Source organism: Nelumbo lutea, chromosome 4 (assembly GCF_056320005.1).
Source record: "Nelumbo lutea isolate HS-2025 chromosome 4, American lotus-T2T, whole genome shotgun sequence".
NCBI lineage: Eukaryota > Viridiplantae > Streptophyta > Magnoliopsida > Proteales > Nelumbonaceae > Nelumbo > Nelumbo lutea.
Window position 1 is genome coordinate 92,887,678 of NC_142687.1, and position 16,577 is coordinate 92,904,254.

General features: G+C 38.6%; 2 protein-coding genes and 1 long non-coding RNA gene across 4 annotated transcripts; 1 reads left to right on the top strand and 2 right to left on the bottom strand.

Moving 5' to 3' along the window:
• Window positions 1–3,099: 3,099 nt before the first annotated feature.
• Window positions 3,100–10,294, top strand: LOC148861841 (cyclin-P3-1-like). 2 transcript variants are annotated; one of them, XM_088981884.1, is made up of 3 exons: window positions 3,100–3,648; window positions 6,904–7,316; window positions 9,878–10,294. In XM_088981884.1, exons 2-3 carry the CDS (start codon window positions 6,916–6,918, stop codon window positions 10,140–10,142), a joined length of 666 nt encoding a protein of 221 aa, XP_088838010.1. In that variant the 5' UTR covers window positions 3,100–3,648; window positions 6,904–6,915; the 3' UTR covers window positions 10,143–10,294. The 2 variants fall into 2 exon arrangements, with proteins under 2 accessions (XP_088838010.1, XP_088838009.1); XM_088981883.1 differs by lacking the exon at window positions 3,100–3,648 and having other exon boundaries at window positions 6,838–7,316.
• Window positions 6,665–7,593, bottom strand: LOC148861842 (uncharacterized). The gene is made up of 3 exons (XR_016112174.1): window positions 7,458–7,593; window positions 7,131–7,361; window positions 6,665–7,048 (listed from the first exon to the last, which is right to left on the bottom strand). It is a non-coding gene; the product is annotated as an uncharacterized LOC148861842 (long non-coding RNA).
• A 5,160-nt stretch (window positions 10,295–15,454) lies between the features above and the next one.
• LOC148861843 (small ribosomal subunit protein uS9-like) lies at window positions 15,455–16,233 on the bottom strand. The gene has a single exon (XM_088981885.1). The coding sequence runs from the start codon at window positions 16,135–16,137 to the stop codon at window positions 15,703–15,705; it is 435 nt and encodes a 144-aa protein (XP_088838011.1). The 5' UTR covers window positions 16,138–16,233; the 3' UTR covers window positions 15,455–15,702.
• Between the last annotated feature and the right edge of the window lie 344 nt (window positions 16,234–16,577).

Sequence of the window (16,577 nt, forward strand, 5' to 3'; positions counted from 1 at the left end):
CATTAACCCAAATTGGGTTCGGGTTTTGATTGATCCATCCCATCATGTCATGATACCCTTATAATATATGTGATTTTTTTTATTTACTTCTAATTCTATAGTCTTAAAGTTTATGATTTCTTTTTGTGTTGATTTTATTTTTTCTTATTTTTTAATAAAAAAAATGACACCTTGGAACCCATAACACTAGTTCCAACTTAAATTAAGGATTATTCTGTATTGTGGTTGGAAAAGGCTCATCTCAAAATGAGTTTACATCTGCACTCCACAACACATCCCAGCCTTGTATTGGGAATATCTCCTGAAACAAGTATAGGACAGGATGTATTGTGAGGTAGGGGTGATCATTTCAGCTTGGCCCGGAAATTTTGGGCTTGGGCTTGGGTTTTGTGTTCAGGCCCGGGCCCACATCAGTATCGCAAATTTTAGGGTTGGGTTTGTGCTTAATACTTCAAGCCCGACCCAGCCCGCATATATTCAAACTTACACATTTTGTGTATAATGTATACACATGTATACATTATATTATATATTTTATATATAAATATTATAACATGATATGTATAATTAATGTTATATGTAATATTTTATATTATATAATGTATAAAATAAGTTTATATGCATGTTATGTTATTTAATATATAGATATGTAATATTTTATATATGAGTGACATTGGCCCAGAATTAGGCCCGACCTAACCCAAGCCCGTATAGACCTGAACAAGGGCTTATGTTTCAGGCCCAGAATCCTGGGCCAGTCCTGGACCAAGTCTAAGCTATAACCCTTATCATAAGTGCAAAGCCCGACCCATGATCACCCCTACTATGAAGTATTGTAGGGAACAGATGTGAACTATTTCAAAACACACCACACTAGGATGGTGCATTCCAGAATAAGGTGGTTGGAAAAGGCTGTATCAAAACGCACCATGCATTCTGTAGGCTGTAGGGTGGTGTGTTATAGGTCAAGTCATAATAAAAAATATATTCTACACTATAGTCAGAAGCTGGAATAACAGATAAACATAGAGGAGGGGTGTGGTGCCTTTGGAACATGAGGAATTAGAATGGCTGGACTGACACGAGATTTTGCATTCCAAAACCAGGTATAGTTCGTTCTGGAATGAGCCACACCCCTAGAAGAACGTGCTTTGTTGTGGCTTGTTCCAGAATAGGTTGAAATACGCCAAAATGTATTGAATGTTGTGTTATTGGCTTTAGGTTTTCAAAACCCGACCCATTAACATCCCTAATTTCTGGTGTCGGAGCTGTACCTCGGCTTATCTTGCTTGCCACGTGAACATTGACATGGCCTAAAAACTAAGTCACATCTCCGAGCCGACAATGTAAAACACTACATGTTGGAACCTATGGTCACGCCCCCAATGAGAACCCCAGATGGAAGTGGGGCACATGGCAAACAATGAACCACCCATGCCGAGGAGTGTGGGAACTGTCCGAGAACCTTGGGCAATGCCACACGTCCCTAAAAGCAATGGCAGAGTTAGGAATTTTCTTTTTTTAGGGGGGGGTCAAGTTCAAAAAAAAAAAAATGAAATAGAGAGTAGAGGAGGTAGAATTGGGAGTTGGAGGTGTTAGAAAGTGATCCTCTGCATTTTAATTAAAGTTTTGGAGGCCAAGGACCCCACCAATATACTTGGCTCCACCCCTACCTGGAAGTGAGAAGCACAGTGACACTCCCTGATGGGCATTTAAGGGAATGACTCATGAGATATTCCCTTCTTCCACGCTCAACATTCTGGTCCTCTCACTTTTTTGTTCTCTTGCTCTTTAGCACTGCTCGGTTATGACCAGCTCATCTCAGCCTAGCTGTCCTTCCCAACTCTTACCGACTTGAACATCAGGGTGTCTTTCCCTAGAGAACCTCATCGGGGCCTCTGACTCAACTTACTCGCTGGCCATTCGGTGTCTAACACTTCATCCTACTCACCTCCTTCAGCATAGCTCTTCCAACAATCCCAGTTTGGTTCCTCCAATTCAGCAGGACTTATATCTATTCCTCATCCACATCAGTTCGGACAACATCACCTGCGTATCATTGAATTGGGGCCATGTGCCTTGAGTTTTAATGTGTTGCTTTCTATAAGATGGAATCAGGTGAAGTGATAAATCCAACTTGACTTGGGGTTGTTTGAGACTTAATTGGGGATTTGGTTGAGGGGTAACTCATGGCAAACTTGACCCGTTGACATTATTACTGCAATTTTGGCCGGGTTAGCCTGAACCCAACGTAGGGTTGGGTTGAAGTTTAAAAGCAAGTTAAAGACTTAAACATGTATCTTTGGAGTCTAAGAAATAAATAGATTTGGCAAAAGAAAGTAGAGAAATCAGCCCAACCCAAAACTAATCCAAGTGTAACCTAAACCCAACCCAAAATTTTAAGGTTGGATTTAATTTGACCTCAACTCCATTTAATCCAGCCTGACTTGCACTTGACATCATGGTTTTTAAAACTGATTCAGAGGCCGAATTGGTTAGGGGTCCGGTTATCGGGTTGAACAGTCTAACCATTCAACCCAAACGGTTGGCCCATTCTAACAAAGAATAAAAAATTTAGAAAAAAATAAAAAAAATAAAAACCGGTCAAAACTGTTCAACGGTTAACTGCCTGGGTCAGCGGTTTGATGACTAAAATCAACGGTTTTTATGAAAAATCCAGTTTTAAGGAAAAATAGAACTGATCACCTAACATGTTCCCGGTTTTTCCGGTCCAACCATCCGCTCCTGTCCGGTTTTGAAAACCATGCTTGACATAGTAAATATTGAAATCTTCGTAAATATGACATTTGCTGAATAACTGGATTTTCAAGTCGGATTTGATAAGAGGTCAACCCATTACCCATGCGGCCCAACCCATTGAAACAATAGTATTTGAAAATTTTCTAAACACAGGCGCATAGCCTTTTTTTTTTTTCAGTTTTTTGGTGAACACCCGTGGTGCCTAGTACTATTTGTGAGGCAAGGTGTTTAGCTCCGCATTCTATCATTTTAATCGGGTGGGTATTACTCGTTATCGTGATTATGTCTATTACTCGTTATCGTGATTCGTGATTCGTCACTTGAATATGTCTATTACTCGGTTCCCGGTTCCTCACTTGAACTGGGAGGTGGCTTCCCTTTCTCGTTTCCCGGTTCCTCACTTGAATATGTCTATTACTCGTTATCGTGATTCGTGAATTTGAACTTTTATTCATTAACGGCGTAGATCCGGATTTTTTGTAAATATATACGCTAGAATGCGCTGTGGATGCTGGATATGAAGCTCACCTGCAACGCAGGATCCAGTGATGGATGGATGCGGATTGTCATTGTGCAGCTGTGTAGTTGCCGCCCTCTTCGAAGGATGAAAAGTTTCTCCCCACTTAACAATGGAACCGCCGATAGGAGCTTCCATGTGAAGCAATGAATCCTCCTTGATAACGAAACCAAAGCAAACGTGCAGAGGAATAAAGTAGAGATAGAAAACTCTCTCTGTTTGTTTGTGGGTCGAAATCTCTCTCTGTGGTTCGGGCAAGGGAATGATGACACTTCAATGACTTGTTTTGTCTTTGGAGTATATCTTCTTCGTGCCCGATGCTCATGTAGAAGGAAACAGAGACTTTAGAGATCTCTCAGGAAGCTGTACCTGTAAGGCCTTCTTCTAAATATCTTTCTATTTTCTGTTCCTTTAATTTGGGGGTGGGGTTGGGGGGTGGCTACGTTTTGTTTCCAATGCGATTGAAATGTCAGATACGTGATACGGTCTGCAGTTTAGTTTTGGTCATTTGGGTTTTATTTTTTGTTCTTGATTTCCCATCTGGTTTTATGTTTCTGTTGTAACTTATATTCTTTACTCTGATTTGTTCATCCTTTTCCTTATGTGCTCGTGTTGAATTTGGAGCTTTTGCTTCTTAGTTGGTCGCGTGCTGTATACAATTTTCTGAATGGGTGTTTGATTTTGGTTAATTTGCTTCATTAAACTTACTTTTGTCCGTTGATTTTCTGTCTTTCCTTTTGATTTTTTTTCTAGGTGGTTCTGTTTTTTACTATTTGTGCTTGTTGATGTGCTTATTAGCTTGAATTTGCATTGGAGTTTAAACTGCCACTACATCACATTTATCAGTCATAACGACTTACAATCATCTTCTTCTTAGGAAGATGGATCTAAGAGATTTCTTAGGAAGATGGAGTTACATAGTCGATCTAGATTTTTTTCCCTTCATTTCTTTTTTCATCCCATCTTCTAACAAGTAAAGCAGGTAAAATGAGTTTAGTATTTACCAGAAGCAGCAATGACGGAGCAGAATAAATGTATGATAAGCCCTATGAAGTAAGCAGAAGGGCCATTGCCCAATGATGGTGCTGGCCAACCTGGGTCTTAGGAGAGAAGACTGGATACAGAACAATGATGAAAAAAAAGTGAAAAAGAAATGAAGATTTATGGTGCCAATGGAGGAACCACACCTTCAGAAATAATGCAGTTTGATTTTATTGCCAAGCAATCAACAGTCTGCAACTCCCTGTTGTTTTACTGGACCATGCATAGATGACCCACTAGATTTTCTTGGCACCCTAATTCCTTTTTAACCACTAGGTGATTCCCTTGGTGAGATAATCAAATGACCAAAGCTGTCAAAAACAGGGGTTTGGGTTTGATTAGCTGTCCAGATCACTGGTTCAAGGGCCAAAGTTGAAAACACTTCTTACTAGCTGCAGTTCCTATCTAGTGCTTCTATATTTCCATGTTGAGCAAAATAATATACAATGCTAAGTTGAATACGGAATCATCCCAGCCAAATGCCAACTACATCTGCATGCCTTCAAAATAATTGCCAATACAAATTTGTAGTTTTGTACTACTATAATCATCTCATCTTGGGAGAAAGAGATATTATGAGAAAATGCTACTTTTGTCATAAAGGCAGGGAATTAGTGGCCTACTTTTTGCTTTTGTGTCCATATTCTTATAAAATATCAAGTAGTTTGAAAGAGAATGGGTAGCAGCAAAAAGTCCCTGATTCAGGCAAGGCCACTTAAAAGGCTTCTCCAAGAGAGGTTAATCCTTTGGTATCTCACTATTTTTGCAATCTCACTCCCTTAGGTTTTTTAAACACAAGCCAACCATTTATGAAAACAGTTGGGAAGATAAAGAAGCCTTTTTTTTTCTGGGCATCAATTCCAAAGGATTTTGAAGGTCTACTTTTTTGTATAGAGTGGTGCAACCTCATATACCAATCTTCGGATAATGTGTAATGTACATGATTCACACACCACACACCATGTCAGCCTTGTAAATCTTTTGATACTGTTAATAAGAATACTCAAACTGAAGGAAAAAAAAAGAGCTATTCCTACAGAACTATCTTCGGGCATGTTACAACCATCTGAGAAAGTAAAATTCTTTGTGACTCATAATGGTTGCAGCTAGAGAATTCAATCTCTCTTAATAAATTTCTTCCAAAAAATTTTAACCACGAACATTTGCTTCTTTTTGTCATGGAAAATCAAGGCATTGTCCAAATAACTAGTTGCGCAAAACCCAGAAACAACGGATTCAAATGGCACAAGAAAAACAAAGTAAATAAAGATACTGAGAAGCAAGAGAAGGGGAGATGAAGAATGGAGGACACATAGAATTATGTTGTTCGGCCTTTGGCCTATGTCAACAGGTGATGGAGGAGCAAAAATCCACTAAAGAAAACAATAATGGAAGTACAAGGTTGAGCAGCCTCTCTCTCTCTCTCTCACACACACACGCACACACACACACCCCAAAACCCTAAACCCCAATATACCTGAACTCCAAACTTAGTCTCTTTCACACTCTGTTCACATGCTGATACAATGAGATACATATTTTGAGAAAACCATACAAGTATAATTCAGGCCCATAAACACAAAACAGGTCTGGTCCATAAATTTTCCCTTTGGGTTCTTCTCCAGCAAAAATTGCCAGGTTGAGTCATGGAGTGGGCCACAAACTGGAATTCAACGCACAAGTCAACACTACTTTACAATTTGGAACATCTCATCAATTAATTCTTGTTCATGGTTTTCAAGGTGCCAAGGAAAACCTAGGCAACAGAGGGCCCTTGTTACCTAGGCGACGAGTTTTTTATAATAAAAAACATAAATCCTGGGGTGGTTCCCTAGGTTTTATAGTAGTCAGCAATATTCTTTGACTAATAATTACCATAATCCTTATGAAAAATCAAGTAAACCTCATTTAAAAAATGTGGAAACTCAACATATTTATGGGAAGTAAAGGAAGAAAGATAAGAAAACATAGAAATATAGGGGCTGAGCCCTTGTTTTTACCCTAGGAGAAGGAGTAATAATAATAATATAAGAATTGTTATTAATATAACAACAACAACAACAACAACAACAAAAATAATGATGATGATGATAATGATAATGATAATGATAATGATAATGCTAGGGGGCACTTTGTCACCTAGGTGCCACCTTGAGAGCTATACTCTTGTTTTTTATTTCTCTCCTTGTCAGTTTTCTTTTCAATAAAGACATAGAAATTCATGCCCAATTAGGGCAAATCTCTGTTTCACCCTTTAAGTTACAGGTGCAAAATCCACACTTAAATTGCCTGAAAGAAAGAGAAAAGTAATATTAAGTTTTTTTTTTGTGAATAAAGTAAATAAAGTTATTAAAATTGATTTAAGAAGATTTTTTTTTAATAGTGGATTTAGGAGTATTGTCTAGTGTACAACTATACATCCAATGTCACAACTAAGCATGAGAAGAATAAGAAGGCATAAGCCAAACTGAGAGTACATATTTGGGAATATTCAAGAAGGTTCAAGAAGATTGACCCTAATGGTTCTCTGTTCTTTGTTTGTGAGATGCAATATCATGATCAGTTTATCTGTGTATCCATTGCAGCACAGTTTTGATATGGGAACATTGGCACTTCATACTGAAGATGTTGGCTTAGGGCTTTATTCATCTCTGGGTCTGATTGAATCAGACAAAGGAATTCCAGGAACCCCTCTAGTGTTGCCACTCCTTTCTTCCCTTCTTGAGAGATCTGTTCAAAAGAATGAGAAGTTATTAGATTCCATGAAGAAGAAAGATGCAATCACAATCTTTCATGGCTTAAAAGCACCCACCATGAGTATCCAGAAATACATCGATCGCATCTTCAAGTACTCAGGCTGCACTCCATCCTGCTTTGTTGTCGCATATATATACATGGATAGATTCCTCCAACAGACAGATGTTTACCTCACTTCCCTCAATGTTCACCGACTTCTAATCACTGCTGTCATGTTAGCAGTGAAATTCGTTGAGGATGTGTAAGTACTAATTCTCCCTATAGGCAGGTATCTCTTTTGGTTATTCTGTATCGAATTCTAATAAAATAAGATAAAGAATAGATAAAAAGAAGGAAATAAAGAAACAAAGAAACAAAGAAGAAGAAAAGATAAATGATGTACCACATGTACTTCATCCTCAACAAATCCTACACCTGGTGATCAACTCATTGAGTCTGACCTTTTAATAGGAGGTCTTTAATGGGAAATTGCTCAAGAGGTGGAAGGACCTTGGACTTCATAACCTTGGGATCAGTAGCTGAGGTCAATGATTAACAGAGAAATTTCATCATCGTCAGCCAATGCCTCAATGAAGAGCTGATGGGTGATTTAATTGTTCATTGATGTTAGCTAGCATATGTAGCATAGGGATATCCATTAATAACTTGGGTAACTAATTTGTTTGGATAATTAATTTCCTAATTTGACATCTCTGTGGGTATGTAACTAGAAAAAATCTGGATATATGGTAACTTTATCTGAATTCTACATACATAGCTTAATAATAAGTATATGATAAAATCATAAATGGCATATCAGGACAGCTCATTACGTGATTGTTGTTGATAATAATAATACATCATTTCCTCCTTATGTTGGGAGTTTCTTTACTTCATTGTTGTGGTCCACATATATAATAGAGAAAACTTCATCAAGTACCATGGACATTAGGTCTATAAAATTCCTTTGGCATAGAAATTTGTGCTGGTGCTTTACCAATTACCATAGAGATAACATGACAGAAACTGCTTTCAACAACATCATGTTTTAAGGCTCAGGGAAAACTGTCAATAATATGTGCTGTGACATTCTAGGTTTCATAAAAGAAACACATGTCTCCATTGAGCAATGAATGACCATTCATGGAACTGGCCTTCTATGATGTCATCGAATATGTTTGTTGTCTAAGTACAGTAGAACATGAAATCTGCTCATTTTGCTTGATTCTTTTTTTTCTGTATTTGGTGTTATGCCTAGATAGCACAACACCACACTTAGCCTCCCCCCCCCCACACACACACACAAATCTGGTGGTGGCGAGATTCAAATTCCCATCTCTGCTGGGACGAACCAACTACCATACCAACTGAGCCACCCCTCAGTTGGCTTCGTTTTGCTATTATGGGTCTTTATTTTTGTACAGAAACATGTATACATTGTGCATGCAACACCATTTTCTATTTCCTCAATAAAATTATACTTTTATGATCAAAGAAAGAAAGAAAGAAACCTGTTTGTCTCTGGTTGTTGAGCCAAAGGAAACTCTTATGAAAGACAAAGTTAATTAGAAATAAAAGGGAACATATGAAAGAAATCTGTTTGTGTTGATTTTTGCAACCATGTGACAGTATATTCAATTTGTTTGAGTTAGAATTTACCTTGTGAACATATGAAATAGTGTCTGAGTTACAATGCTTCTTTTTCTCATTTAATTGTGGTTTTGGCTAAGATCAAGTGTCTTTAAAGATTTAAAAATATTTGTTGACAGTAGATCAAAGAAAAATTTATTGAGACAAAAAAAAGAAAAGACAGAACAGCAAGTGAAGGATTTTATTTCTTTCTTTCCGAATCCCCCAGCAAATGACGAAAGGAACAACTGCAGAAAAAAAAATTGCCTTGTTGCTCCCTTGCAGATGTGGTCAATCAGAAGATTTCCTTAAGGATTACTCAGTTGAAATGGTTGAAACTTGAACAATGAAAAGAAGAAACCCCATATAAAGGCCCCTGATTTGCAATGAATGAAGAAATGCCTTGACTTCTGCCTCTCTCAATGCACATGTAGTATAGGCTGCACATCTTGAAACCTTTCTTCAAATGATCTGCTGTAAGAATACTGTCCAAGGCAACAAACAGTGCAAATGCTTCCATCCTTGGAGGAAATAAAATTTCCCCAAATTCCTCTAATATCCAAATTCTCCACTTGGTTCCAAATAATTGCATTGTAATAGGATCTTTATCGGTCTGGACTCGTAAATGGACTGTGCCCTAAATTCTGCGTTGTATTGATAGGAACTATGAATTTTTGTAAAATTTTACCGATGTTTGCAATTCTAACTTATTCTTTTGAATCTTTTAAAAGATGGTTTGGATTGAATAAACTAATAGCCATAAGCAGTGACATATACTAGCCACCTACTGCTGATTAAAAAGGGGGAAAAAGAATAAGTTCTACGTTATTATTTCCTGCTTTTGAACTCTGTAGGTATGTTTGGACGAATGAGAAAGACTGAGTCAAGATGTTTTATTGTATGGAATTGTTTGATGTGATTTTTATTGTGGGATGGTGCTTGTAGAAATAATATCACGTTTTCTTTATCTGTTAATAAGAATTGTTCTCCCAATATCAGTTTAGAGAAAAAAAAGGCTTTGGCAAATGCTGTTGACTGACTTTGCATGGAAAGTGGAAATAGGTCTCCTTTAAAATAAGGCTTCAGTTTTAGCGACACGTTTTTTCATTTTTGTTTATTCTCTTTCTTTCTGGATTCTGCTCTCTCCTATGATCCAAACCATCTCAAATAACAGGCCACTCTGAAACTTGTCAGATACTACAACAATGCCTATTATGCAAGAGTGGGAGGAATAACTATTGCAGAGATGAACAGGATGGAGATGAAGTTCCTGTTCAGTCTAGAATTTAGACTCCACGTTACCACAGAAACTTTCAAGTCTTACTGTTTGCAGTTGGAGAAAGAAGCTGCTGCAGAGTATAAGATTGAGCGGCCAATCCAGGTCTGTGGATTGAAGGAAAGCCGGCCAAACAAAGATGAGCCAAAATGTGCAACCACGATTGCAAGATACAGTTGCTAGTTATAGCTGCAGGTTTATCATTAATTCATGTTAGAAATAAGGATGTTGAATGGGCTTACATTGTAATCATACGTAACAGGTTGTAGTTACAGTAACAGACTGAAAGATTTGATTGCTTTTCAATAATCAGTTCGATTGCTTCTTGTGGTTCCCTTCCGAGTCTCCTACCTGAGGTAAATCAAATAATAAAGAAAAAAAACTGACCAATGCAGTGTGTTTCAACAGGCTTTGACCTGTAACAAAGAACACATCTCCTATGACCAAAGTTACAGCACTCCCTTGCTACTCCCAATGCAACGCGGATACGCCACTGATATTTAAAAAAAAAATGGAAAACGGGATGTTATTTCCGTCGCTGGCATGTTCATGTTTCATTAGGGGCTGCAAGCTTGCAAAGGAGTGCTGAGACCGTCGTTGCCACATATTTGAACTTTACTCTGATGTTGTACTAGTCTTGGTAATGGATTGTGTGTGCGCTTTTGCTACTAGGCGGTATTCTAAAAGTAAATACACACAAAAGACATCATTGAATATGGATTTGATTTGCTCCTCATAAATGAAATATCACTGAATCCAGATTTGCTCCTCAGAGCTTGCCTCACACCAACCTCACAGCTTTTACAGTGCACATTGGAAATATCTCCTGTACTATTATTTTCTCATTCAGGGCCTGTTGAAGAACCACAGAAAATGAGAAGACCATACTGACTGATTGCTTATTCGCTTTGAAAAAGATTCAAACTCAAGTAGTTGAGCAATAAATAATTTTAAATTGGAATCACATGACCAAGAAGGGTGAGATCCATCTTAGACCCGCTAACTTGCAAGAGACAAGGTTCAAAGTATTAATGCGGTATCAGTAATTTTTTTAAGTTTTATTTATTTTTTTCAAAATTGATTCAAAATTATCGGTTTAAAGCTCGGCTACCATCTAAAGCAATGTCTGACCCGATACAACCCCAGGAGGGGTGTATCGAGAAGCCATCAACACAATATGTATCGGCTGATACGTATCGATACTTTGATACTTGACAAGAGAAAGCCAGAGTCAAACCCAACTTTATTTGTGGATTAAAACCGGCAATCAGTGGTTCCACAACTTCTGTTATTCGTGCAAGGGACGAAGCTCCATAGCACAAGTAGCGAGATGACGAAAAAGTGTTAATTCTTAAGCTCAACAAAGTAGAAGGGAATATGCTATAGGCTGAGATGAAACAAATTACAGCAACTCATTCAAGACCATACCATGATAAAAAAGGATAGCCTTCTTTTTTTTGACATTACTAGATAGCTCACTAGCTCCACATCTTAGTACCACCCCTACAACCTAAATAAATAGGGGCACTGTATGGTGCTGCCGTACCGAAGCTTGTGCAAATGCTGAGGCAATACTGTTATTGATTATTACCTATCTTAAAATTATAGACCCTACCCATCTCCCTAAACTTCCCAACCTGTACGCACCCCAAACACCTGCACATGAAAATGCAAAATCCTCCCCAATCTTACCCTCCACACATTCAAAGGTAAGTTGGGTTGGGCTTAAAACCCACATCTAATTTCTTATTATTTCTTGTTATATATAAACAGTAAAAAAGTAAAATAACATGAAAAACAGCAAAATTTCCAATTATTTGATTAATATATGTAAGAAACACATAAACTATCAATTATCATTTATATAAAATTCAAAATATTATTAAATTCAACTAATATTTAAAGTTCATATGCTTTCCAACAATATGAGGGTCGGGGAGGGTTGAGTTTAGCCTAATACTATACCCTACCCGAACCCAAACGGGTTATAGAATCCCAAAACCCATTCTGCCCTAAAATATGTATTTCAAGCAAAAAAAATCCCCCACTGTCGGGGCAGGTACCCACCAGGTAGGATAGAAATTGTCATCTTGACAAAATACCCCGTTATTGAATAAAATGCCCACCCAAGAAGAGTGACCGGTCATTAGTTTGATTCTGCAGCTGAGTACCACTGTGAATATGCATGCTACGCATGCTACAATGCTTGAATCTCCAATTCAAAACAAGTAATCTTTTGTTAACTGGGACCCTAACGTGTCATCTCACCTCGTCCATCTCCTATGATGAAAATAGCATCGGATGCTATTCACCAATCAAATGGATGGTCAACCTAAATGATCAAGTTCCTTTGAGGGAGAGGGGGCGGCCTGAATCTAGATATGAGAATGTAGATCCATCCAAAGGCTACTTTAATAACAATCCATATCAAGGCTACCTACCTATACATACAATCAGGACTAGGTGGCAAAAAAAAGGCCAGATTTCCTTTTCAACTTTAAAAAGTAAATAAAAAAGCTATAAAGGAAAGAAAAACTAGCGAATAAAAAGTCTAAACCAAAGAACTTTTTATCAAAATAGAAAAAAAAAAACAAGACTTATGATCAACAGAAAAACAGAGAACTCTATGGGTAGGAGATCACAGTATGCCAATTCATTACATTTCGAGATGGCCCAGCCAAGAATGATAACCTTTGTTTTGCGCTCAATTTTTTTTGATAAGTAATATAAGTTTATTGATTAAAAATCACAAGTAAAAGGTTACAAAGAGCAAGCTCCCCATAAAGAGGCGTGAGATGCCACCTCTAAACTACATCACACAGCTTACAATTGAGCCCAAAAGAAATGGTTCCTATATCCCCCTTGTTTGGCTAGAAAACCTGTCGTCCCATTTGCTGATCTTCTTTCTCATTGAACTCTGACTGTTATATTAGTAGTTAAGCATTTGAATCTTCTTGTAGCCCCCCTATAGGACCAAGCTACAGTTCCAGCTCTTTCAGCCATCCAATAACCAGTTTAGAGTCACCCTCAATTAACAAGTATCCCTTTGCATTAACTGAGTCTCCCTCGCCTATAGGACCAGAAAATAGGGCTACAACCTGGCACTCAGCATTTTTGAAGACTCCTCCAATTCCAAACGGCCCTGGGCTACCAATACTACTGCCATCAAAATTTAACTTATCAGCCATCCAATAACCAGTTTAGAGTCACCCTCAATTAACAAGTATCCCTTTGCATTAACTGAGTCTCCCTCGCCTATAGGACCAGAAAATAGGGCTACAACCTGGCACTCAGCATTTTTGAAGACTCCTCCAATTCCAAACGGCCCTGGGCTACCAATACTACTGCCATCAAAATTTAACTTAATAACACCTTCTTCAGGAGGTCTCCAATCCACCAAAGGTTTATTTCTTGCAGTAGAACTGTTGGCAACTTGCTCCCAATTTCTCCAGATGTCATCAAAAGAGAAGGGTAAAAAGAGGTCCAAGGACTTTACCCAATTTATAGCCCTATTGAGAGTGCTTTCCCTTTGCTAGTCTCATCCCTTTCCTTGTCATTGAAGGATTCCAGCATTCCTTTCCTCCCAAACATTCCTTGCGCTCAATTGTAATATTCTGTTTTGTTTATAGAGAGGTAGCATCCCGTGCCTCTCTAAGGGATGCTTGTAATGATGTTATCTTTAGAATTAATAAAATATAAACTCATTTATTAAAAAAAAAACATAAAACCAGAGAACATTATAACATTATGGCTAGGAGATCATAGTCATCCAACTCAGTACACTTCTCAGAGAGATGGTCCGAACAAGGAAGATCTACCTTCACTGTCAGGTGATTCAGTACTAAATGGTTGCCTTTCAAGGGGAACGCTGAATCCAGTTATGAGAAAATTGGGACCATCAAATTCAAAGTACAACCATTCTAAAGCCAACCCCCCAAACCCCAATGATCTGTACGAGTAGAGTCAAGATAGTGGCTAGGTTTCCTAGTTTAAAAACTAAAAAACCACTAACTGGTAAAAGAGTCTGTTGCTTTTGAGAAAATGTAGCAAAGATTTCATTAATGTACATGACAAGATGTACAATAGTGGAGAAAAGAAACACGGAGGTTACAATGGGAGATTTCTGTAACTAAACAAAGACTCCCAGAAAGCCAAGCCAGACCATGCATTCATGCCATCAAGGATGCCTCTTGCTTCAGTCTCCAGGGAATTGAATCACCTTCAATAGTTAAGTCGGAGAAACTGAAATTTATGGCCATTCTAATTCCAGTGGGAGCAGCCAGCACCTCAGCCTTTGTAGGATCCCAGTTCCTATCGGGGCATCCCACAATAAATGTTTCCAACCCTCCCCTTATCACACCTCCGATTCCTGCATCACCTGGATTCCCTAATGCATTGCCATCAAAATTTAATTTCACCACTCCCCCCTGACACTTGGGAGGCCCCCGATGGAAGGACAGGTTGCCATGGGAAGAGTAAGGGTAGCTGATAACATTTCTCTGCAAGTCTTTTATAGAGATTCCATGGAACAACCCAGGACTCACAGTCCACATGTTGCAAAGGTGAGATGTATGAGAAATCAGCTCTTCAACCAGTCTAGCCTTGTTATCAAAATTTGGCTGTTTCTTCCATCTCAACCACCTCTGCATAACAGCATGGATTACTATTGTCCAATAAAGTTTTTCCCTTCTATTGAGCCCCCTACCTTTCCATTATCAAAGAAAGTCCATGACAGTCCCTGGAGCAACCCAACTATACCCAGAAAGGTTTAAGAAATGGTTCCAAATTTTTTGTGTTTCCTGACAGTGTATTAATAAATGATTGGAGACTCTCCACTTCAAAGGCAGAGAATACAAGTGCGGGGAGAAATATAGAGACAGCCACCATTCTTCTTTTGTAAGAGATCTAAGGTTTTAGATTCTCTTCAGACTAGTTTTCCAAACAAAGAAACAAACTCTATAAGGAATGTGAGAACACCAATCTTCTTTGCAGGGACATGGGAATTAAGCACCTAAGTGGTCAATGCCTTGAAAAGGACTTTAGTTGAGAAGCTACCAGCGGCGTGTAGATTTCAAACACATTGGTCAGGGGCCGAGGGGGAGATAATAGACTCCTTTAGGGAGTGAAAAAGATTGGTCACTTCAGCAATTTCCACATCCCTTAAAAGCCCTTCTAAGGTAGAGGTTCCAGTTGTTTCCTTGGGAAGGAAAGGAAAGACAGACCGAAATGGTGGCTTCTTGGTCAGCAGGAGACTCAAATTACAGTCAATAAATGAAACCCTAAAACCTATCGTATATTATGAAGTTCAAAGCCCTAATCTATCAAAAACTCAAAAGACATCGAGCGTGACATTCTAATTTCCAACAACCTGAACCTAGACGCAAACAATAAAACTGAGATCGGATTCAATCAATTAGACATCGTAGTTTTGCAACTCTATAACACAATTCTCGTCCATGAGAAACATTGAAAAGAAACTGCCTTGAAACATAATCTACTGCAATCGGAACTTGTGTTAAACAAGCAAAACAATCACATCAGTCATTATAGAATTCAAAATTCTAAGACTTCATAACTTAAAACACTATATAGTCGATGCTCAAAATTTTCAAAAGCAAACTTCAAAAATGGCTAACATCACTGGATTGCTCCTTATGAAAACCCTAAACAACCTGAACCAAAAAGACTGAGCCGACCATTGGACTCCAGATAGACTAATTTCTTCAAAAACAAACCTAGTTTTTCAACGGTAAGATTTCTGGAACCTGGCACGCGCACCCCGTCCACCGAACTTCTTGGGCTCGCAACGACGAGGGTCGGCAACAAGTAGCGTCCGGTCGTACCTCACCAGGATGTCTTTGATCTCCTTTTTCGCTTGTTCATCCACGTACTTCTGGTAGTAAGCAACCAATGCCTTGGCTATGCTTTGCCTAATTGCATATATCTGCGAGGTGTGCCCACCACCTCGCACTCGGATTCTCATATCAACGCCGGAAAATCGGTGCCTCCCCAGCAGAAGGATGGGCTCGTAGGCTTTAAATCGAAGAATCTCCGGCTCCACTAACTCGATTGGACATCCGTTGATCTTGATCAGACCCCTGCCTCGCTTACAGTAGGTGACGGCGACAGCCGTTTTCTTCCGGCCGAAACATTGAACGGATTCTATTGGCGACGACATAGTTGTGCTTCTTCCTTCTCTTCTCTCTCTAATGCTCCCAAGTCCTAACCCTAACCCTAAAAAAGTTTCGAAACAAACACAGAGAGAGAGAAAATAAGGCGTAGGTGTTAAAAATTGCTACTCACTCGCGAGTAGGAATAGAGATATACTTTTACACGCGTTCTGTACATCTCCAATTCAACTCGCGAGAGTACCAGTGTTTATAGTGTTTAATTACACGGACCCCTCTTGTACTATAGTCTTTGTGACAAAGACCCTCTGCAGTTTTTTTGTGATAAAGACTCCTTTTGTACTTTGGCTGTTAGACAAACCCCCCCTCCGTTAAAATTCCCTCAGTTAACTTCGAAAAAGATTCTCGGCTGACTATTTAGAAAATTTTAAATGCCCAAACTACCATTTTCTTTACATTTTCTACTGTTGATCGTCTTCTCCACTGAAGT